The 24,257-nt window shown below is 43.4% G+C and overlaps 1 protein-coding gene across 5 annotated transcripts in view; it reads left to right on the top strand.

Moving 5' to 3' along the window:
- LOC117548250 (protein NLRC3-like) overlaps positions 1 to 7,179 on the top strand; it is a 60,853-nt gene extending 53,674 nt beyond the window's left edge. For all 5 annotated transcript variants that reach the window (XM_034219402.1, XM_034219406.1, XM_034219404.1 and 2 more), the window contains 3 exons: positions 3,962 to 4,078; positions 4,207 to 4,348; positions 6,278 to 7,179. In XM_034219402.1, coding sequence (XP_034075293.1) covers positions 3,962 to 4,078; positions 4,207 to 4,348; positions 6,278 to 6,705 — 687 coding nt within the window. In that variant the 3' untranslated portion in view covers positions 6,706 to 7,179. The remainder of the gene's footprint in view (positions 1 to 3,961; positions 4,079 to 4,206; positions 4,349 to 6,277) is intronic.
- Positions 7,180 to 24,257: the final 17,078 nt, after the last annotated feature.

Consider the following 24,257-nt stretch of genomic DNA (forward strand, 5'->3'; position numbering starts at 1 on the left):
AGAGGAGACATGAAGAAGAGGGGACACATGTTGATGTAGAAGAGACATGAAGAAGAGGGGACACATGTTGATGTAGAAGAGACATGAAGAAGAGGGGACACATGTTGATGTAGAAGAGACATGAAGAAGAGGGGACACATGTTGATGTAGAAGAGACATGAAGAAGAGGGGACACATGTTGATGTAGAGGAGACATGAAGAAGAGGGGACACATGTTGATGTAGAAGAGACATGAAGAAGAGGGGACACATGTTGATGTAGAAGAGACATGAAGAAGAGGGGACACATGTTGATGTAGAAGAGACATGAAGAAGAGGGGACACGTGTTGATGTAGAAGAGACATGAAGAAGAGGGGACACGTGTTGATGTAGAAGAGACATGAAGAAGAGGGGACACATGTTGATGTGGAAGAGACATGAAGAAGAGGGGACACATGCTGATGTAGAAGAGACATGAAGAAGAGGGGACACATGTTGATGTAGAAGAGACATGAAGAAGAGGGGACACATGTTGATGTAGAAGAGACATGAAGAAGAGGGGACACATGTTGATGTGGAAGAGACATGAAGAAGAGGGGACACATGTTGATGTAGAAGAGACATGAAGAAGAGAGGACACATGTTGATGTAGAAGAGAGATGAAAAAGTGGATTTTGCTCAATAGGTGACCTTCAAATCATTATCTGAAAATGACCATAACCAAGCGTACGGACCGCATTGTCTTACTGAACCGATGAGCGGTGGCTGCTGTGCAAAACCCTACATTCCTGAGACAACATTTTTCATGACAAACGTAGGAAAACATCTCGTAGCTTGAAAAATGACAAATAATTAAGCAATAATAATTAAACAAAGTGCCTCTTGAGGGCATGAAGTGACAACAACGTTCAACATTCCTCCATTAAAGCCCATTGTAATTTCAGGCTGATTTCTCCTCACATCGGCAGCCGCACACCTTTAGTTAATCTGCCAAAAAGGCCACATTATTGACCCGAAAGTACACAAAAAGCACACTTCAGATACTCAACTTCCTTGAGATACTTCACGCTTTGAAATTTCACCGATATCTGTTACGGTTCTTTAACAAAATGTTCACATGTAAGAGGTTTATCTCTCATTCAGAGCGATGAAAACCTTTGATCTCTGGACACCTCGTTAGCTCAAATAGAAACACCTGTGTAATGGAACACGATGATGTCATCGCTCCAATGACATGCTCAGAGCAGCAGACTTCAGATAAAGGTTAACGGCCATGCCCTCAACAGCTCTACGTCAAATATGGGGTGTCATCATCATATGCCGCTTCTATGGAAACGCATCCCTCGCCATAAAAGACGATGTCGCTATACATTAACTCCTATGAAAATGTTCAAAAAGTGCTCAAACTTCAGTCCAGCCTTGAAGACATCTACGGGACAGTTTTGAGATTTCTTCAAATGCCGTCGCCATGGCAACACAATGCTCGCCATGAAACATGGTTTTCTCATAACTTCAGTGAAAATGCTCCAAACCGCCCAAAACTTCACAGGTTTGGTAACGATGCAGCCATCAACGCATCTAAGCGTATTATGGGGTGTCATCAAATGCCGTTGCCATGGCGACAGACCACTCGCCATAAAACACGATGTCGATGTAAGTCCAATGGACACGGTCCAATCGTCCCCCAATCTTCACTTGTATATCACCGGTCCATGCCTCAACAGCTTTACGCCAAATCTGAGATCTCACCATATGCCGTTTCCATCCCTCTCCATAAAAGACGATGTCCCATTAACTTCTATGAAAATGTTCAAAAAGTGCTCAAACTTCACATGTGTGCTAACAGTCCAGCCGTGAAGACATCTACGGGACAGTTTTGAGATTTCTTCAAATGCTGTTGCCATGGCAACACAATGCTCGTCACCATGTAACACGGTTTTCTCATAACTTCAGTGAAAATGTTCCAAACGGCCCAAAACTTCACAGGTTTGGTAACGATGCAGCCATCAACGCATCTAAGCGTATTATGGGACGTCATCAAATGCCGTTGGCATGGCGACAGATCATTTGCCACCAAGTTAGTTCAAAAGTTTGCAGTTCAAATATTCTGCTGCTTTTCCAAGCCTTTTTACTTTATTTTCTTCTCTCATCACACATTCAAGCCCCCAGTGTTCATGTATCATTTCAATCTAAATTATTCACTTTCTTCTTACACATTACATTTCAGCATACCAATTCAGTGTCAGCTTTTCAGCATAAAGCATTCCAACTAGCAATTTCTTCAGGAATTGCATTCTCTAGTTCCCCCTATTACTCGTTTTATGAAGGAGATGTCCGGTCACTAAGGCACATGGTGTGTGTGTGTGTGCTCTGCTCAGCTTTGCTCTGTGCGTGTGTGTTCGTATGTGCCCGACACCAGCCTTTGTTTTCAAATGACCATGAACATTAATTTACACACATCTGGCCAACTCCATAGGTATATGTGTGTGTTCCCAAGTGAAGAAGTTTGTTTAATCTTAATCTCGATGTAGTGCTCAGTCCTATCGGAGTGCACCGGAACAAACAACACTTTCATAATATCTTCTGAAAACAAATGCCATTGTCACACACACACACACACATACACACGCCCTGGCGACCGGACATCTCCTTCATAAAACTAATAATATGGCTTAATAATCGGGCAGTTCGATGTGTGTAGAGGTGTGTGTGTGTGTGTGTGTGTGTGTGTGTGTGTGTGTGTGTGTGTGTGTGTGTGTGTGTGTGTGTGTGTGTGTGTGTGTGTGTAGAGGTGTGTGTGGTTAAAACGTAGCAGCGTCGATCTCTATTCAGCTGTTCTAATGAAGGTAAACACAGTGAAGGTGGTGCGTAAAAGGCACATCTCTCCTACTTGGCGAACCGGTAACTTTCTTGCATGAGATACATTCTTTATTTTTTTTCATGACCCTTTAGGGCAGGGGTGGTGAACTATTAGCGCCGGTGTTATGCCGTATTATGCATGCTCACTGCACCTCGCTGGAGCGTGCCACAGCGTAAAGTAAAAACTCAAAGACTTATCAATTATTTGTACGGCAAAGTTAGGTTTGGAAACTATATCATTTCCTTTTTGGTGGGCATGCATAACACCGGAGCCTCGCTGCGGGGAAGCTTTGGTGCTGTTCTGAGTTTGTTCTAATCTGTCAAAATGACGGACTGTTTTCAGATTTTTCCGTCATTGTTAAAAAAAATCCGTCATAGGCGGAAAATATTCGGTTAACGCAACCTCTGCTTCCGAGTCACTTGCTTCAGCAGCTAGGCAAGAATCCTTCCTGGCATTCGGAAAACGAAGAGTGGAACAGGCTAGCAAGTGTGCAGGTGTGCGTCATATGAGAGGCCCCGCCTTACATTTTCCGCCACAGATTTGGGGAAATTGGTCCGTGCGCAAAGCATTGTGGGGATTTTAAGGACGCAAAGTCTACCCATGTGCAGCCTCGAAATTATCCCCAAACCAAGGACGCGGCCTCGGTGGAATTCCAAGTATGCTGGACATTGGAATAGTCCTTCGGCGGCACTCTATGACGTAGCATCCTTGAAATATTGGCTTGGAAGCCAGTATCCTTGAGATTGAGAAACGGCCACAGTCAGACGAGACATATACCACGTGATGACACGTTAGGCTCGTGTTGTGTTCAAGGACCCTGACCTTGGCCAGGAAAAACAGGCACTCGCATGTTTGATTACTTTGCGGTCTAGATTTCTTGAATTGTTTTCTATTTTGCGTGTGTTTATAAATTACCTCGAGGGCCGTACCAAATGGTCTCGCGGTCCGTATACGGCCTGGAGGTTCCCCACCCCTGCAAAGACATCTAACCACACTTTAATTAATCTACTCAAATATGTCCTCATGATGTTATTCTTAATTGATTGTAATTCTTATCTCTCTGTACTGCAGGTCTGTCAACATATGTTGTTTTAAATTGATCAAATTGTCCTGTTACTGAAGGTTGTTAAAAAACACAAACGGGCTGTGAACATCCCAATCTCCTCCGACTGTGAGCTGGACATTGATCACAGTTACAGTGTGCACTGTGAACCTGAGGGCTTCTTCATTCAGCCTGAGGTGAGTCACTGATACTCCTCTAAAGAAACACAATGATCATTAACACACATTTATCTGCATGTGGATCCACAATCAGGAAAGAAAGAAAGAAAGAAGATAAACATTTAACTTCTGCTTCTGGTTTTCAGAGTAAAACATTTAAATCCATGTTTGGACCAAACTACCATCCGACATTTCAAGTGTCCCTGATGACGAGCACAGAGAGAGTGTTCTTGAAGGTCAAGGACCAAGGTGGAAATGAAGTCTGGAATTATCGCGTGTCACTGGAAGGTAAAGACTCCACCTGAGCTCAGACCCAGTGATAGACTGATAACGCTAAAGCTCTATCTCATAGCCTTCTCTATTAAGACTCCATGGCAGCGTATCATTACGACATTAAACACACAACCTGTTATATTCTAAAACCATAGTAAAAACTAGTGTGGTGGTGAAACAGCGGGGCATCATCAAATCAAATCAAATCAAGTTTTATTTATATAGCACATTTATAAACGATTTTTGGTGGAGCCAAAGTGTTGTACATATAATAAAATTAGCCTACAGTAGAGACACTTTAGAGCAAATACAACAACACAGATTGTTCAGAATATCAGTATGAGAAAGACGACACCCTCTGTCCTTAGACCCTCACATCGTACAAGGAAAAACTTCCAGAGAAAACCCACAGTTTAAAGGGAACATGGGAGAAACCTCAGGGAGAGCAACAGAGGAGGGATCCCTCTCCCAGGACGGACAGACGTGCAATAGATGCCGTGTGTAAATCGAAGAGATAATACATTTTACAGCATATAGACCGAATGTTAGGAAATGCATGTGTCTGTAATAAGAAGATTAATCCACGAGGATGTCAGCTACAATCCTGAGGAAGCCATCAGGGAAGCAGCATGGCGAGACCCAAGGCAGGACCGCAGAGACAGGTTCAGCCACAACCCGAAACGTCCACGACTTAATCCAGAACTCGGGATAGAGGATCCAAGACACAGGACTACAGCAAGAGGATCAGCCTCGACTCCGGATCCCGGCGTAGATATAGATACAAAACAAGAAAAAAGATTTGGCTGGGTTAATCGGAACAAGAGAATACACAGACACAGACAGAGAGGGAAAAGGTCATTGGATAAAAGTTATTCTTGATAACCCTCTAGAAAGATCTCATGAACTTCCCCACTCAATCTATCAAGACCCGAGCAGTTCTATTAGAAGTCCAAGGTAAAGGCCTATATCGCTCATGGAATCCCTCACCATATGAACTCTGACCCCTCAAGTGTACAAGTGAAGAGACACCATGTGTCAGCTCCTTTTAGAATATAATTTCTTCTCTTCTCAGAGAAACAAGGGTATGAAAAGAATAGCCAGGAAGAGAGGCAGAACGTGACTACGTAAATGCACTCTCCTAAATATTAAATGAGAAACACAAAGCCAGAAATTGAAAAGAAAAGGCACCATCATGCTTCCCCTTAGAATAGGGTGGAAATTATGAAGACCCAAATTATAAAGAGGGGACATGGGATACTAGTGAAGAGGGACAACAGTGAAAAATCCCAACGTATCCAACGTACTAGCACTCTCCAAAGAGACAGAAAGTCAAAGTATACGCCGAGAGGCACAACGTGACTACGTAAATGCACTCTCCTGTATAAATTAGTTCAAGGGAAAGGGGGTGAAAAACTAAACTAATCAAAAGAAGGAAGTAGAGAGGCCTAAATGCCCTCTCCTAGATTCAGTTAAAGGAAAGAACTGGGGAACAAACAAGTACAGGAGGAAAGGCCCAACGAGTCAACGTCAACACACTCTCCTAGAATAGTTCAAGGTAAACGAGGTAGGAAGAATATAGTAAGCTGAAAAGGCGTCCAAGAACGCTTTCCCTCTAGTCCTACAAATCATGGGAGTTGTAGTCTTCAGCTTCTCGTGGTTAAGTGGATACGCCGCCATTACAGGAGACCGTGATGAACGTACTGTTACCTTGATTAAAATGACACATCTCTCTGAACCATTTGGGATAATGTACGTACACAACTCAACACAATATAAATAATAGAGGTGTAGGAGTTGTTATACATTATAAGGAAATGCTACATATTATAACTTCAAGTGAACATAAATCCACCTCTGGGAATGCTGAGTTATACTTTAATTGTTAAGAGATCTGTTTAATGTGATTGTTGGTTAACAAAAGTATTTCCCCTGTTTGTCTTCCAGATCCAAGGAAGGAATTGTCCCAGATAAATGTCCCAGCAGAGAGCAGAGTCCCAGCAGAGAGCAGAGTCCCAGCAGAGAGCAGAGTCCCAGCAGAGAGCAGAGTCCCAGCAGAGAGCAGAGACCCAGCAGAGAGCAGAGTCCCAGCAGAGAAGTGGCGGCTCTTTCGGACAGAGTTCATTAACAGAATGACTGAAACTGTCCTTAACGACCTTCTGGATAAACTCCTTGAGTCTGGAGTGATCAGGACATCTGAAATGGAGTCAGCCAGAGCCAAATCCCAAAATAAGGGAGCACGAGACGGAGCACGAGAGGTGGTGGACGCGGTGCAAAAAAAAGGAGTAGCAGCCAGCAAGGTTCTGATCAAAGCTCTCCGTGAGCTGGACCCGCTTCTTTACGAAGAGCTCAACAAGAAAAACCTCGTGGAGTGAGTGTGAAAGCCCCTGCTAGTTTTGTACGTTGCTAACTGTAACTAGAGATGGGTGTCAGGTACTGAATTGTTACCGGTACCTGATTGGCCAGGTGATGTGGCCGTCTGACCGCCAGCAGCGCAGACCCTAAAGCCACCTTTTCTTTCATTTATTTTATACAAAAACATATATGAACATCATATATTTTGAATACAAACCAATTGACATCAGGGGGAGACATATGTTATAAAAACCAATGCTATAACTGTCCAAGTCTGTTCATACCGTGTACCTGTTGTCTGTCTTCTTCTGCTGTTCCCTTTAGTGTTTATTTCCTGTCAGTCTGTTTAATTACTTTTTTTGCACTTACTGAGAGAAAAGAGGAGGATTTAAACACAGACATGTTACATTTGATATGTGATTCAACTTGTAACACTGTTCAAACTGCCTCTGTGAATAAATTCATTATTATTAAAAACATGAATTAAAAACAAAGTAAGCTTCTTCAAAATATTTACACACACACACACACAAACACACACATACACACACACACACACACACACAAACGCACGCTTCTAAAAGAGGTACATCAAAGACACTAACATAGTCGAGTTGTATGTATTAAATATTGTGTAAATGATTACGGTCCCACAAAATTGAATATGCATTTTAAAAATTAAATTGTTTTATTCACGGGAGAACGCTGAAGTTTTATAATTTCTCTTGAACATATTTTTAGAAGTTTGTTTTCCCTGGGTTTATTTATTTGTTGATTTATATATTTAATAATTTACTTTAAAAAAATCATTATTTTGAAGTTTATTTTCAATTAAATGTGTAGATTTTGTATAATTGAAAATGTACTTTAAGCTCCATTTCTTGATTGAAAAAATACCTTAAACTTAATAAATTATTTCATAAAGATGATATTATAATAACTTTCAGTCAGGCTGGAGACGGCTGACTTTATTTTCAGTCATCCTTTGACATTTCATTTCTCAATTTGTTTGGAATTGTATTGAAAAAACGTTTTTTAACTAAAGATTTAAAGGTTTAAAAAAATATTTAATAAAGTGTGTCACAGTTTGAAAGTAAATCAGAATAACTCCTTTGATTTGAAAATAATCAAAATATTTCCTCACATTTAAGACACTTGAAAAATGACAAACTATTTTTTAATTATTAAGTATTAGCAGCTTCATTTTTTTGTATAAAAGGTTTCCGATTAAAATCATCCGCAATAAACAACTAATGATCCTATTTTCTAAAGGGTTTGAAAACAGAAGCAACAGGAAGTTAGAGCTACAAAAATAAGACTCACGTTAAAAAAAAACTCCAGTAAATTAACTTTAACGTCTTTATTGTTGTCGTCATTTTGAAATTAAAATAATGTTTTTTAATGCTTTTCACTGACAGCTAAGATACGCATACCGTTACGAGTTTAACGGCAGCCTCATTGGTGTTTCCTCGCGTCACTCAAACTAGACGCACTGGCGAGGAGGCGGGGCTTATCTCCATGTAAATACCAACAACAATATCAACATATTTTTCTGGGATTTAATTGAAATACACGTTTTCAAATTGATGCCGAAATAACTACAGAATAAAACCGGGAAGTAAAACTATGAATGAATGGTTTTGGTTTGATAAGTGTGCTTAAAAGACGGCAGACGTTTAACATGTTGTCTGAATGGAGGTCGGATCGATCGCGCTAAGCTAACATGTAGCCGCTCCTTCCACACTCACAACAACGTCATACAGACAGAAATAAAGCAGCACTTTCATTCAGTCTGTGGTTTGTACATTTATAAACAATGACGTTTCATAAGTTTCTGAACAGATATGGAGAACGTTGAGCTATGTGTGATAACAGTGTCCGACAGTGGCTCAGTCAGTAGGGGGCCTATGAGCCTGCGTGCGTGTTTTGGTCCAAGAAGGAGAGGTGAATTGTTTGTTTGTGAATCTATTTTGTTTCGTCAAACTTATAGTTTGTTTTTGTTTTTAGTCCCCCCCCCCCCCCAAAACAGCCTTGCTGTCTGGGGGTTTCCCCCGACCCGTGTGTTTTTCGTTTTGATGGATACTGGCAACGAAAACTGGAATGGCTTTATTGACTGCGTCACGGATCCCGGACATTGAAACATTACAGCGGAGTGTGGAGAGGGACGGGAAACTGTGAATGAACAAGGAAAGGACAATGACAACGAAAATGCGAGCGGACAAAATGGAAAAACAGCAGTAGGGAAACAAAAAGAGGTGAGAGAGGAGTTGGAGTGGGTGGTGGAAGAGGATAAATATAAAAAAAGAGCTTACGGTGGTGGCGGCGGCGGTGGAAAGGGGAAAAGCAGTGGTATCTGTAATGGATCTGCTAAAAGGAGTTTAAAAAAAAAAAAGTGGAGTGGTGATGGGGTGCAGGGTGAAAGGAGACGGACTATATGAAGTGACAATGGCTGATGAAAATATAAAATAATGGATGGGATAAGGATAAACGGGGCTATGGTGCGGGGCAGAGACTGTATGATAAAATAACTCACAGTATCATTCCTGAACATACCGGCTTACAGTATGTACTGGATATACAACAATTAAGGGCAGATTGGCAATGTAGGGGTTCTGCGGCTGCCTGTCTCGGCAATCAAGAGAAGAGTGTGGCCCGGTGTTGTGCCGTAGATTGAAGCCCTGTTCGCGGGGACGCGCAAAGGTGACGTCATCGCCTGTATTGAGCGTTCGTCTAGTTTAATAAGCTTTTTTCTCTCTTTTGAATGATATATTTCCCATCAGATTAAACAAGCAAACGGCTGAATAAGTCAGTATAGTCCTATTTCTTAAAACCTTCGCTGTTGTTTAAGTGTCTGATACTTGATAACCACGTATAGTAAGCAATGATATAACAGTAATGATATAACAAATATGATAATGTAAGACACTGTTTTATTTTCAATCATGTCAGGGTTTGAGTTTTGTTGTGTCTAGTTGTGGGGTTATTTTGTTGTTCTGTTCTCCCTGTCATGTTTTCCTCCTTGTTTCTTGTCTGGTCCTTCTCCCTGTGTTTTCCTCCCTGTCGTTAGTTTCCCTGGTGTGTCTGATTGTCTGATTGTGTTCACCTGTTGCCCTTGTGTTTCTCGTGATTACCCGTCCCTGTATTTAGTCTTGTCTCTTCCTGTGTTCGGTGTCGGTTCATTGTTTGTTTTGTCCTGTCTCCCTCCATGTTGGTCACGACCGTGTTTTGGGTATTGTATTTTCCTCGTGTTACCTCTGTGCTATCCATGCCATGCTATTTTGCTGATCGGCTTTGAAATAAATCTCGCTTTTGTTTGTAGACCTTAGCCTTTTTTTGTAATCTGCTTTTGGGTCCTACCTTTCCCAAACCGTAACAGAATGAACCGACCAGCTTTGGACTCAGCAGATTCAGCTTTTTTGATGCTACGGGCAGAACGTCTTGGGTACTCTCTGGAGTACATTTTTTATATGTGGTATGACGCCTCATCTATACGGGGTAGAGTGGCTGCTTTGAAGGAGGCAGGCCAGGAGGTTACTCGCAAGCCCTGGCTCAGGAGTTTGTTGCCTGAGTGGCTACAACTTTTTACCAGTAGTCCTGGAAACTTTTCTCAAGCCTCTAACCCTTTCCTGGGATCCGACTACTATCCTGGTAGAGGTCCACGGTGTCTCCAAAGGGCCTCTAGGAGACGCAGGGTTCCAGCCCGTGCCCCAGCAGCCATGGTTCCGGCCCCAGTTCTGGACCCAGCAGCCATGGTTCCAGCCTTAGTCCTGGCCCCAGCAGCCATGGTTCCGGCCCCAGCAGCCATGTTTCTGGCTCCAGTTTCGGCTCCAGTACTGGCTCCCCGGCCGACGCCAGCTCCCCGTGTTCTGTCGGCGTACCGACCGTCTCAAGTCACCTCTCCAGTTCCCTCTCAAGTCTCCTCTCAAGTCTCCTCTCGACTCTCCTCTCGAGTCCCCTCTCAAGTCTCCTCTCGAGTCTCCTCTCGAGTTCCCTCTCAACTCACCTCTCGAGTTCCCTCTCGAGTCTCCTCTCGAGTCCCTACCCAATGTCTTGGTATGTTGGAGGTTCCGCTCGGGGTCCTGCCAACTCCATGTCCTGTCCCGTTGGGGGTCCTGCCGACTACTCTTCTGCGGGGGTCCTGCCAACCCTATGTCCTGTGCCGTTGGAGGTCCCGCCGACTACTCTTCTGCCGGGGGTCCTGCCAACCCTATGTCCTGTGCCGTTGGAGGTCCCGCCGACTACTCTTCTGCCGGGGGTCCTGCCAAGTACTTGTCCTCTTCCGTGGGGGATCCTGCCGACACCTGTCCCCCTGGAGGTGGGGGTCTCTGGGTCACATCCTGCTGCTGCTGCTGCTCTCTCTCCCTCCCTGTATTCACAGCACTTTTACCCAGCTTTCACACACTCATTCCTGGGTAAGAAATCCATGTGCATCACCCTGGATCTCTGCCTGTGACTGTGGGACCCTGCTTACAGCAGTGAACCTGCTGCCAGCATTACAAACATATTAATCAGGCATTTTAACACTTTTTTCCCATGGAAATGATTTGTATTCACTATCATGGGGCTATATAAATCAAATTGCGGGTAAATAGGAGCACAATTGTACCTTTTACTATTTAAATGTATTTGTATTATATATTTGTTGGCTATTAAAGTGACATTTCTGGGTGACTTTGTCAGTTTATGGAGCTTAGCCCACAATTCCCGGAGGTTCCAGGCCGAATTTGGGAGCTCATAGGTGGCCTGTCATGCACCCCCACCCGTGGAAAGCAAAACAAAGTAAAGAAAACGGTCAATTATATCTTAAAAGAATCGAAAATGAAGTTTGAAAAAATTCTCGAAAAAACGGCTAAGTGCCAACGGAGGAGGGGCTACAACAAGCTCAAGTCTTCGGTGCTTCCGGCGGAAGCCCCGGAGACATTTGCACTCCCCGGTGCAATTTACAACGGAGAGGGGAATCGAGACCTCCCTTCCTCCGTCCAAAAAATTCATTCATCTTTTCCAAGCTACAATCTGCACGAAATCGGAAACCCGGTTTCTGAGAGCACTTTGAAAAAAACGGCCTATTTCACATGATGGGGAAATCATGGAGGAATGCATCCGCTACATGAGCACTTTGGATCGGATACAATTGTTGCCTGGAGGACCCCCAATCATGGTTCTTACACAACATTAAGTTTTTGAACTGGTCTCTGGAGGAATTCAAGGGGAGTTGTCACGGAATAATGAGACACTATTTTCGGATACATTTTATCCATTTTCACCCCTTCCTCTGGTTCTTCCAAAAGTTAACTTAGACTTTTTCTGCCTCTGGATGAATGGAATGGAAATGGAATGTGATGTCAACTTCCAATGCAAAGTCCCTGCCACGGGCAGGACACAATGTTATGGAGGTGGGGGTCTTGCTGGTGCTCAAGTGTCCATATACGTCACCCCATATTCACATAACTTTTACCCGCCTTAAGAGACACTATTTTTGGTATACAATTGATCCATTTTCACCCTTTTCTCTGGTTCTTCCAAAAGTTAACTTAGACTTTTTCTGCCTCTGGATGAATGGAATGGAAATGGAATGTGATGTCAACTTCCAATGCAAAGTCCCTGCCACGGGCAGGACACATTTTTACCAACTATGCCTACACACATGCAACACTTGTGGGTTCTCTATGCATGTGTCTGAGGGTAAAATAATCATCATTCTGTAGATAAATATGTTTGTCAATATCATGGACATCTCCTGCTAAATTGAGGTCCACGAAGCTGACACCCTGCTGACACAGCAGTGACTCTGCTGTACATTTCATGAGTCAAATGTGGATGAAATGGACATATTCCTGTACATTTCATGAGTCAAATGTGGATGAAATGGACAGGTTTCAAGCTTCTTTCCTGGGTTACATAGTGCTGTGAAGCAGCCTGTCCTCTTGGTGGTGGGAGAGCGAGGTGCTGGAAGGAGCTCTCTGGGTCACATCCTGCTGCTGCTGCTGCTCTCTCTCCCTCCCTGTATTCACAGCACTTTTACCCAGCTTTCACACACTCATTCCTGGGTAAGAAATCCATTTGCATCACCCTGGATCTCTGCCTGTGAGTGTGGGACCCTGCTTACAGCAGTGAACCTGCTGCCAGCATTACAAACATATTAATCAGGCATTTTAACACTTTTTTCCCATGAAAATGATTTGTATTCACTATCATGGGGCTATATAAATCAAATTGTGGGTAATTAGGAGCACAATTGTACCTTTTACTATTTAAATGTATTTGTATTATATATTTGTTGGCTATTAAAGTGACATTTCTGGGTGACTTTGTCAGTTTATGGAGCTTAGCCCACAATTCCCGGAGGTTCCAGGCCGAATTTGGGAGCTCATAGGCGGCCTGTCATGCACCCCCACCCGTGGAAAGCAAAACAAAGTAAAGAAAACGGTCAATTATATCTTAAAAGAATCGAAAATGAAGTTTGAAAAAATTCTCGAAAAAACGGCTAAGTGCCAACGGAGGAGGGGCTACAACAAGCTCAAGTCTTCGGTGCTTCCGGCGGAAGCCCCGGAGACATTTGCACTCCCCGGTGCAATTTACAACGGAGAGGGGAATCGAGACCTCCCTTCCTCCGTCCAAAAAATTCATTCATCTTTTCCAAGCTACAATCTGCACGAAATCGGAAACCCGGTTTCTGAGAGCACTTTGAAAAAAAACGGCCTATTTCACATGATGGGGAAATCATGGAGGAATGCATCCGCTACATGAGCACTTTGGATCGGATACAATTGTTGCCTGGAGGACCCCCAATCATGGTTCTTACACAACATTAAGTTTTTGAACTGGTCTCTGGAGGAATTCAAGGGGAGTTGTCACGGAATAATGAGACACTATTTTCGGATACATTTTATCCATTTTCACCCCTTCCTCTGGTTCTTCCAAAAGTTAACATAGACTTTTTCTGCCTCTGGATGAATGGAATGGAAATGGAATGTGATGTCAACTTCCAATTCAAAGTCCCTGCCACGGGCAGGACACAAGGTTATGGAGGTTTGGGTCTTGCTGGTGCTCAAGTGTCCATATACGTCACCCCATATTCACATAACTTTTACCCGCCTTAAGAGACACTATTTTTGGTATACAATTGATCCATTTTCACCCTTTTCTCTGGTTCTTCCAAAAGTTAACTTAGACTTTTTCTGCCTCTGGATGAATGGAATGGAAATGGAATGTGATGTCAACTTCCAATGCAAAGTCCCTGCCACGGGCAGGACACAAGGTTATGGAGGTGGGGGTCTTGCTGGTGCTCAAGTGTCCATATACGTCACCCCATATTCACATAACTTTTACCCGCCTTAAGAGACACTATTTTTGGTATACAATTGATCCATTTTCACCCTTTTCTCTGGTTCTTCCAAAAGTTAACTTAGACTTTTTCTGCCTCTGGATGAATGGAATGGAAATGGAATGTGATGTCAACTTCCAATGCAAAGTCCCTGCCACGGGCAGGACACATTTTTACCAACTATGCCTACACACATGCAACACTTGTGGGTTCTCTATGCATGTGTCTGAGGGTAAAATAATCATCATTCTGTAGATAAATATGTTTGTCAATATCAAGGACATCTCCTGCTAAATTGAGGTCCACGAAGCTGACACCCTGCTGACACAGCAGTGACTCTGCTGTACATTTCATGAGTCAAATGTGGATGAAATGGACATATTCCTGTACATTTCATGAGTCAAATGTGGATGAAATGGACAGGTTTCAAGCTTCTTTCCTGGGTTACATAGTGCTGTGAAGCAGCCTGTCCTCTTGGTGGTGGGAGAGCGAGGTGCTGGAAGGAGCTCTCTGGGTCACATCCTGCTGCTGCTGCTGCTCTCTCTCCCTCCCTGTATTCACAGCACTTTTACCCAGCTTTCACACACTCATTCCTGGGTAAGAAATCCATTTGCATCACCCTGGATCTCTGCCTGTGAGTGTGGGACCCTGCTTACAGCAGTGAACCTGCTGCCAGCATTACAAACATATTAATCAGGCATTTTAACACTTTTTTCCCATGAAAATGATTTGTATTCACTATCATGGGGCTATATAAATCAAATTGTGGGTAATTAGGAGCACAATTGTACCTTTTACTATTTAAATGTATTTGTATTATATATTTGTTGGCTATTAAAGTGACATTTCTGGGTGACTTTGTCAGTTTATGGAGCTTAGCCCACAATTCCCGGAGGTTCCAGGCCGAATTTGGGAGCTCATAGGCGGCCTGTCATGCACCCCCACCCGTGGAAAGCAAAACAAAGTAAAGAAAACGGTCAATTATATCTTAAAAGAATCGAAAATGAAGTTTGAAAAAATTCTCGAAAAAACGGCTAAGTGCCAACGGAGGAGGGGCTACAACAAGCTCAAGTCTTCGGTGCTTCCGGCGGAAGCCCCGGAGACATTTGCACTCCCCGGTGCAATTTACAACGGAGAGGGGAATCGAGACCTCCCTTCCTCCGTCCAAAAAATTCATTCATCTTTTCCAAGCTACAATCTGCACGAAATCGGAAACCCGGTTTCTGAGAGCACTTTGAAAAAAACGGCCTATTTCACATGATGGGGAAATCATGGAGGAATGCATCCGCTACATGAGCACTTTGGATCGGATACAATTGTTGCCTGGAGGACCCCCAATCATGGTTCTTACACAACATTAAGTTTTTGAACTGGTCTCTGGAGGAATTCAAGGGGAGTTGTCACGGAATAATGAGACACTATTTTCGGATACATTTTATCCATTTTCACCCCTTCCTCTGGTTCTTCCAAAAGTTAACATAGACTTTTTCTGCCTCTGGATGAATGGAATGGAAATGGAATGTGATGTCAACTTCCAATTCAAAGTCCCTGCCACGGGCAGGACACAAGGTTATGGAGGTTTGGGTCTTGCTGGTGCTCAAGTGTCCATATACGTCACCCCATATTCACATAACTTTTACCCGCCTTAAGAGACACTATTTTTGGTATACAATTGATCCATTTTCACCCTTTTCTCTGGTTCTTCCAAAAGTTAACTTAGACTTTTTCTGCCTCTGGATGAATGGAATGGAAATGGAATGTGATGTCAACTTCCAATGCAAAGTCCCTGCCACGGGCAGGACACAAGGTTATGGAGGTGGGGGTCTTGCTGGTGCTCAAGTGTCCATATACGTCACCCCATATTCACATAACTTTTACCCGCCTTAAGAGACACTATTTTTGGTATACAATTGATCCATTTTCACCCTTTTCTCTGGTTCTTCCAAAAGTTAACTTAGACTTTTTCTGCCTCTGGATGAATGGAATGGAAATGGAATGTGATGTCAACTTCCAATGCAAAGTCCCTGCCACGGGCAGGACACATTTTTACCAACTATGCCTACACACATGCAACACTTGTGGGTTCTCTATGCATGTGTCTGAGGGTAAAATAATCATCATTCTGTAGATAAATATGTTTGTCAATATCAAGGACATCTCCTGCTAAATTGAGGTCCACGAAGCTGACACCCTGCTGACACAGCAGTGACTCTGCTGTACATTTCATGAGTCAAATGTGGATGAAATGGACATATTCCTGTACATTTCATGAGTCAAATGTGGATGAAATGGACAGGTTTCAAGCTTCTTTCCTGGGTTACATAGTGCTGTGAAGCAGCCTGTCCTCTTGGTGGTGGGAGAGCGAGGTGCTGGAAGGAGCTCTCTGGGTCACATCCTGCTGCTGCTGCTGCTCTCTCTCTCCCTCCCTGTATTCACAGCACTTTTACCCAGCTTTCACACACTCATTCCTGGGTAAGAAATCCATGTGCATCACCCTGGATCTCTGCCTGTGAGTGTGGGACCCTGCTTACAGCAGTGAACCTGCTGCCAGCATTACAAACATATTAATCAGGCATTTTAACACTTTTTTTCCCATGAAAATGATTTGTATTCACTATCATGGGGCTATATAAATCAAATTGCGGGTAATTAGGAGCACAATTGTACCTTTTACTATTTAAATGTATTTGTATTATATATTTTTTGGCTATTAAAGTGACATTTCTGGGTGACTTTGTCAGTTTATGGAGCTTAGCCCACAATTCCCAGAGGTTCCAGGCCGAATTTTGGAGCTCATAGGCGGCCTGCCATGCGCCCCCACCCGTGGAAAGCAAAAAAAAGTAAAGCAAACGGTCAATTATATCTTAAAATAATCAAAGATGAAGTTTGAAAAAATTCTCGAAAAAACGGCTAAGTGCCAACGGAGGAGGGGCTGCAAAAAGCTCAAGTCTTCGGTGCTTCCGGCGGAAGCCCCGGAGACATTTGCATTCCCCCGGTGCAATTTACAACGGAGAGGGGAATCGAGACCTCCCTTCCTCCGTCCAAAAAATTCATTCATCTTTTCCAAGCTACAATCTGCACGAAATCGGAAACCCGGTTTTTGAGAGCACTTTGAAAAAAACGGCCTATTTCACTTGATGGGGGAAATCATGGAGGAATGCATCCGCTACATGAGCACTTTGGATCAGATACAATTGTTGCCTGGAGGACCCCCAATCATGGTTCTTACCAAACTTTAAGTTTTTGAACTGGTCTCTGGAGGAATTCAAGGGGAGTTGTCGCGGAATAATGAGACACTATTTTCGGATACATATTATCCATTTTCACCCCTTCCTCTGGTTCTTCCAAAAGTTAACTTAGACTTTTTCTGACTCTGGATGAATGGAATGGAAATGGAATGTGATGTCAACTTCCAATGCAAAGTCCCTGCCACGGGCAGGACACAAGGTTATGGAGGTGGGGGTCTTGCTGGTGCTCAAGTGTCCATATACGTCACCCCATATTCACATAACTTTTACCCGCCTTAAGAGACACTATTTTTGGTATACAATTGATCCATTTTCACCCTTTTCTCTGGTTCTTCCAAAAGTTAACTTAGACTTTTTCTGACTCTGGATGAATGGAATGGAAATGGAATGTGATGTCAACTTCCAATGCAAAGTCCCTGCCACGGGCAGGACACAAGGTTATGGAGGTGGGGGTCTTGCTGGTGCTCAAGTGTCCATATACGTCACCCCATATTCACATAACTTTTACCCGCCTTAAAAGACACTATTTTGGTATACAATTCATCCATTTTCACCCTTTTCTCTGGTTCTTCCAAAAGTTAACTTAGACTTTTTCTGCCTCTGGATGAATGGAATGGAAATGGAATGTGATGTCAACTTCCAATGCAAAGTCCCTGCCACGGGCAGGACACATTTTACCAACTATGCCTACGCACATGCAACACTTGGGGGTTCTCTATGCATGTGTCTGAGGGTACAATAATCATCATTCTGTAGATAAATATGTCAATATCATGGACATCTCCTGCTAAATTGAGGTCCACGAAGCTGACACCCTGCTGACACAGCAGTGACTCTGCTGTACATTTCATGAGTCAAATGTGGATGAAATGGACATATTCCTGTACATTTCATGAGTCAAATGTGGATGAAATGGACAGGTTTCAAGCTTATTTCCTGGGTTACATAGTGCTGTGAAGCAGCCTGTCCTCTTGGTAGTGGGAGAGCGAGGTGCTGGAAGGAGCTCTCTGGGTTACATCCTGCTGCTGCTGCTGCTCTCTCTCCCTCCCTGTATTCACAGCACTTTTACCCAGCTTTCACACACTCATTCCTGGGTAATAAATCCATTTGCATCACCCTGGATCTCTGCCTGTGAGTGTGGGACCCTGCTTACAGCAGTGAACCTGCTGCCAGCATTACAAACATATTAATCAGGCATTTTAACACTTTTTTCCCATGAAAATGATTTGTATTCACTATCATGGGGCTATATAAATCAAATTGCGGGTAATTAGGAGCACAATTGTACCTTTTACTAGTTAAATGTATTTTTATTATATATTTGTTGGCTATTAAAGTGACATTTCTGGGTGACTTTGTCAGTTTATGGAGCTTAGCCCACAATTCCCGGAGGTTCCAGGCCGAATTTGGGAGCTCATAGGCGGCCTGCCATGCACCCCCACCCGTGGAAAGCAAAACAAAGTAAAGAAAACGGTCAATTATATCTTAAAATAATCGAAAATGAAGTTTGAAAAAATTCTCGAAAAAACGGCTAAGTGCCAACGGAGGAGGGGCTACAACATGCTCAAGTCTTCGGTGCTTCCGGCGGAAGCCCCGGAGACATTTGCACTCCCCCGGTGCAATTTACAACGGAGAGGGGAATCGAGACCTCCCTTCCTCCGTCCAAAAAAATCATTCATCTTTTCCAAGCTACAATCTGCACGAAATCGGAAACCCGGTTTCTGAGAGCACTTTGAAAAAAACGGCCTATTTCACATGATGGGGAAATCATGGAGGAATGCATCCGCTACATGAGCACTTTGGATCGGATACAATTGTTGCCTGGAGGACCCCCAATCATGGTTCTTACACAACATTAAGTTTTTGAACTGGTCTCTGGAGGAATTCAAGGGGAGTTGTCACGGAATAATGAGACACTATTTTCGGATACATTTTATCCATTTTCACCCCTTCCTCTGGTTCTTCCAAAAGTTAACTTAGACTTTTTCTGCCTCTGGATGAATGGAATGGAAATGGAATGTGATGTCAACTTCCAATGCAAAGTCCCTGCCACGGGCAGGACACAATGTTATGGAGGTGGGGGTCTTGCTGGTGCTCAAGTGTCCATATACGTCACCCCATATTCACATAACTTTTACCCGCCTTAAGAGACACTATTTTTGGTATACAATTGATCCATTTTCACCCTTTTCTCTGGTTCTTCCAAAAGTTAACTTAGACTTTTTCTGCCTCTGGATGAATGGAATGGAAATGGAATGTGATGTCAACTTCCAATGCAAAGTCCCTGCCACGGGCAGGACACATTTTTACCAACTATGCCTACACACATGCAACACTTGTGGGTTCTCTATGCATGTGTCTGAGGGTAAAATAATCATCATTCTGTAGATAAATATGTTTGTCAATATCATGGACATCTCCTGCTAAATTGAGGTCCACGAAGCTGACACCCTGCTGACACAGCAGTGACTCTGCTGTACATTTCATGAGTCAAATGTGGATGAAATGGACATATTCCTGTACATTTCATGAGTCAAATGTGGATGAAATGGACAGGTTTCAAGCTTCTTTCCTGGGTTACATAGTGCTGTGAAGCAGCCTGTCCTCTTGGTGGTGGGAGAGCGAGGTGCTGGAAGGAGCTCTCTGGGTCACATCCTGCTGCTGCTGCTGCTCTCTCTCCCTCCCTGTATTCACAGCACTTTTACCCAGCTTTCACACACTCATTCCTGGGTAAGAAATCCATTTGCATCACCCTGGATCTCTGCCTGTGAGTGTGGGACCCTGCTTACAGCAGTGAACCTGCTGCCAGCATTACAAACATATTAATCAGGCATTTTAACACTTTTTTCCCATGAAAATGATTTGTATTCACTATCATGGGGCTATATAAATCAAATTGTGGGTAATTAGGAGCACAATTGTACCTTTTACTATTTAAATGTATTTGTATTATATATTTGTTGGCTATTAAAGTGACATTTCTGGGTGACTTTGTCAGTTTATGGAGCTTAGCCCACAATTCCCGGAGGTTCCAGGCCGAATTTGGGAGCTCATAGGCGGCCTGTCATGCACCCCCACCCGTGGAAAGCAAAACAAAGTAAAGAAAATGGTCAATTATATCTTAAAAGAATCGAAAATGAAGTTTGAAAAAATTCTCGAAAAAACGGCTAAGTGCCAACGGAGGAGGGGCTACAACAAGCTCAAGTCTTCGGTGCTTCCGGCGGAAGCCCCGGAGACATTTGCACTCCCCGGTGCAATTTACAACGGAGAGGGGAATCGAGACCTCCCTTCCTCCGTCCAAAAAATTCATTCATCTTTTCCAAGCTACAATCTGCACGAAATCGGAAACCCGGTTTCTGAGAGCACTTTGAAAAAAACGGCCTATTTCACATGATGGGGAAATCATGGAGGAATGCATCCGCTACATGAGCACTTTGGATCGGATACAATTGTTGCCTGGAGGACCCCCAATCATGGTTCTTACACAACATTAAGTTTTTGAACTGGTCTCTGGAGGAATTCAAGGGGAGTTGTCACGGAATAATGAGACACTATTTTCGGATACATTTTATCCATTTTCACCCCTTCCTCTGGTTCTTCCAAAAGTTAACATAGACTTTTTCTGCCTCTGGATGAATGGAATGGAAATGGAATGTGATGTCAACTTCCAATTCAAAGTCCCTGCCACGGGCAGGACACAAGGTTATGGAGGTTTGGGTCTTGCTGGTGCTCAAGTGTCCATATACGTCACCCCATATTCACATAACTTTTACCCGCCTTAAGAGACACTATTTTTGGTATACAATTGATCCATTTTCACCCTTTTCTCTGGTTCTTCCAAAAGTTAACTTAGACTTTTTCTGCCTCTGGATGAATGGAATGGAAATGGAATGTGATGTCAACTTCCAATGCAAAGTCCCTGCCACGGGCAGGACACATTTTTACCAACTATGCCTACACACATGCAACACTTGTGGGTTCTCTATGCATGTGTCTGAGGGTAAAATAATCATCATTCTGTAGATAAATATGTTTGTCAATATCAAGGACATCTCCTGCTAAATTGAGGTCCATGAAGCTGACACCCTGCTGACACAGCAGTGACTCTGCTGTACATTTCATGAGTCAAATGTGGATGAAATGGACATATTCCTGTACATTTCATGAGTCAAATGTGGATGAAATGGACAGGTTTCAAGCTTCTTTCCTGGGTTACATAGTGCTGTGAAGCAGCCTGTCCTCTTGGTGGTGGGAGAGCGAGGTGCTGGAAGGAGCTCTCTGGGTCACATCCTGCTGCTGCTGCTGCTCTCTCTCTCCCTCCCTGTATTCACAGCACTTTTACCCAGCTTTCACACACTCATTCCTGGGTAAGAAATCCATGTGCATCACCCTGGATCTCTGCCTGTGAGTGTGGGACCCTGCTTACAGCAGTGAACCTGCTGCCAGCATTACAAACATATTAATCAGGCATTTTAACACTTTTTTTCCCATGAAAATGATTTGTATTCACTATCATGGGGCTATATAAATCAAATTGCGGGTAATTAGGAGCACAATTGTACCTTTTACTAGTTAAATGTATTTGTATTATATATTTTTTGGCTATTAAAGTGACATTTCTGGGTGACTTTGTCAGTTTATGGAGCTTAGCCCACAATTCCCAGAGGTTCCAGGCCGAATTTTGGAGCTCATAGGCGGCCTGCCATGCGCCCCCACCCGTGGAAAGCAAAAAAAAGTAAAGCAAACGGTCAATTATATCTTAAAATAATCAAAGATGAAGTTTGAAAAAATTCTCGAAAAAACGGCTAAGTGCCAACGGAGGAGGGGCTGCAAAAAGCTCAAGTCTTCGGTGCTTCCGGCGGAAGCCCCGGAGACATTTGCATTCCCCCGGTGCAATTTACAACGGAGAGGGGAATCGAGACCTCCCTTCCTCCGTCCAAAAAATTCATTCATCTTTTCCAAGCTACAATCTGCACGAAATCGGAAACCCGGTTTTTGTGAGCACTTAGAAAAAAACGGCTTATTTCACATGATGGGGAAATCATGGAGGAATGCATCCGCTACATGAGCACTTTGGATCGGATACAATTGTTGCCTGGAGGACCCCCAATCATGGTTCTTACCAAACTTTAAGTTTTTGAACTGGTCTCTGGAGGAATTCAAGGGGAGTTGTCACGGAATAATGAGACACTATTTTCGGATACATTTTGTCCATTTTCACCCCTTCCTCTGGTTCTTCCAAAAGTTAACTTAGACTTTTTCTGCCTCTGGATGAATGGAATGGAAATGGAATGTGATGTCAACTTCCAATGCAAAGTCCCTGCCACGGGCAGGACACAAGGTTATGGAGGTGGGGGTCTTGCTGGTGCTCAAGTGTCCATATACGTCACCCCATATTCACATAACTTTTACCCGCCTTAAGAGACACTATTTTCGGATACAATTTATCCATTTTCACCCTTTTCTATGGTTCTTCCAAAAGTTAACTTAGACTTTTTCTGACTCTGGATGAATGGAATGGAAATGGAATGTGATGACAACTTCCAATGCAAAGTCCCTGCCACGGGCAGGACACAAGGTTATGGAGGTGGGGGTCTTGCTGGTGCTCAAGTGTCCATATACGTCACCCCATATTCACATAACTTTTACCCGCCTTAAAAGACACTATTTTGGTATACAATTCATCCATTTTCACCCTTTTCTCTGGTTCTTCCAAAAGTTAACTTAGACTTTTTCTGCCTCTGGATGAATGGAATGGAAATGGAATGTGATGTCAACTTCCAATGCAAAGTCCCTGCCACGGGCAGGACACATTTGACCAACTATGCCTACGCACATGCAACACTTGGGGGTTCTCTATGCATGTGTCTGAGGGTACAATAATCATCATTCTGTAGATAAATATGTCAATATCATGGACATCTCCTGCTAAATTGAGGTCCACGAAGCTGACACCCTGCTGACACAGCAGTGACTCTGCTGTACATTTCATGAGTCAAATGTGGATGAAATGGACATATTCCTGTACATTTCATGAGTCAAATGTGGATGAAATGGACAGGTTTCAAGCTTCTTTCCTGGGTTACATAGTGCTGTGAAGCAGCCTGTCCTCTGGGTGGTGGGAGAGCGAGGTGCTGGAAGGAGCTCTCTGGGTCACATCCTGCTGCTGCTGCTGCTCTCTCTCTCCCTCCCTGTATTCACAGCACTTTTACCCAGCTTTCACACACTCATTCCTGGGTAAGAAATCCATGTGCATCACCCTGGATCTCTGCCTGTGAGTGTGGGACCCTGCTTACAGCAGTGAACCTGCTGCCAGCATTACAAACATATTAATCAGGCATTTTAATACTTTTTTTCCCATGAAAATGATTTGTATTCACTATCATGGGGCTATATAAATCAAATTGCGGGTAATTAGGAGCACAATTGTACCTTTTACTAGTTAAATGTATTTGTATTATATATTTTTTGGCTATTAAAGTGACATTTCTGGGTGACTTTGTCAGTTTATGGAGCTTAGCCCACAATTCCCAGAGGTTCCAGGCCGAATTTTGGAGCTCATAGGCGGCCTGCCATGCGCCCCCACCCGTGGAAAGCAAAAAAAAGTAAAGCAAACGGTCAATTATATCTTAAAATAATCAAAGATGAAGTTTGAAAAAATTCTCGAAAAAACGGCTAAGTGCCAACGGAGGAGGGGCTGCAAAAAGCTCAAGTCTTCGGTGCTTCCGGCGGAAGCCCCGGAGACATTTGCATTCCCCCGGTGCAATTTACAACGGAGAGGGGAATCGAGACCTCCCTTCCTCCGTCCAAAAAATTCATTCATCTTTTCCAAGCTATAATCTGCACGAAATCGGAAACCCGGTTTTTGAGAGCACTTAGAAAAAAACGGCTTATTTCACATGATGGGGAAATCATGGAGGAATGCATCCGCTACATGAGCACTTTGGATCGGATACAATTGTTGCCTGGAGGACCCCCAATCATGGTTCTTACCAAACTT

Source organism: Gymnodraco acuticeps, unplaced genomic scaffold (genome assembly GCF_902827175.1).
Source record: "Gymnodraco acuticeps unplaced genomic scaffold, fGymAcu1.1, whole genome shotgun sequence".
In the NCBI taxonomy this organism is placed as follows: domain Eukaryota; kingdom Metazoa; phylum Chordata; class Actinopteri; order Perciformes; family Bathydraconidae; genus Gymnodraco; species Gymnodraco acuticeps.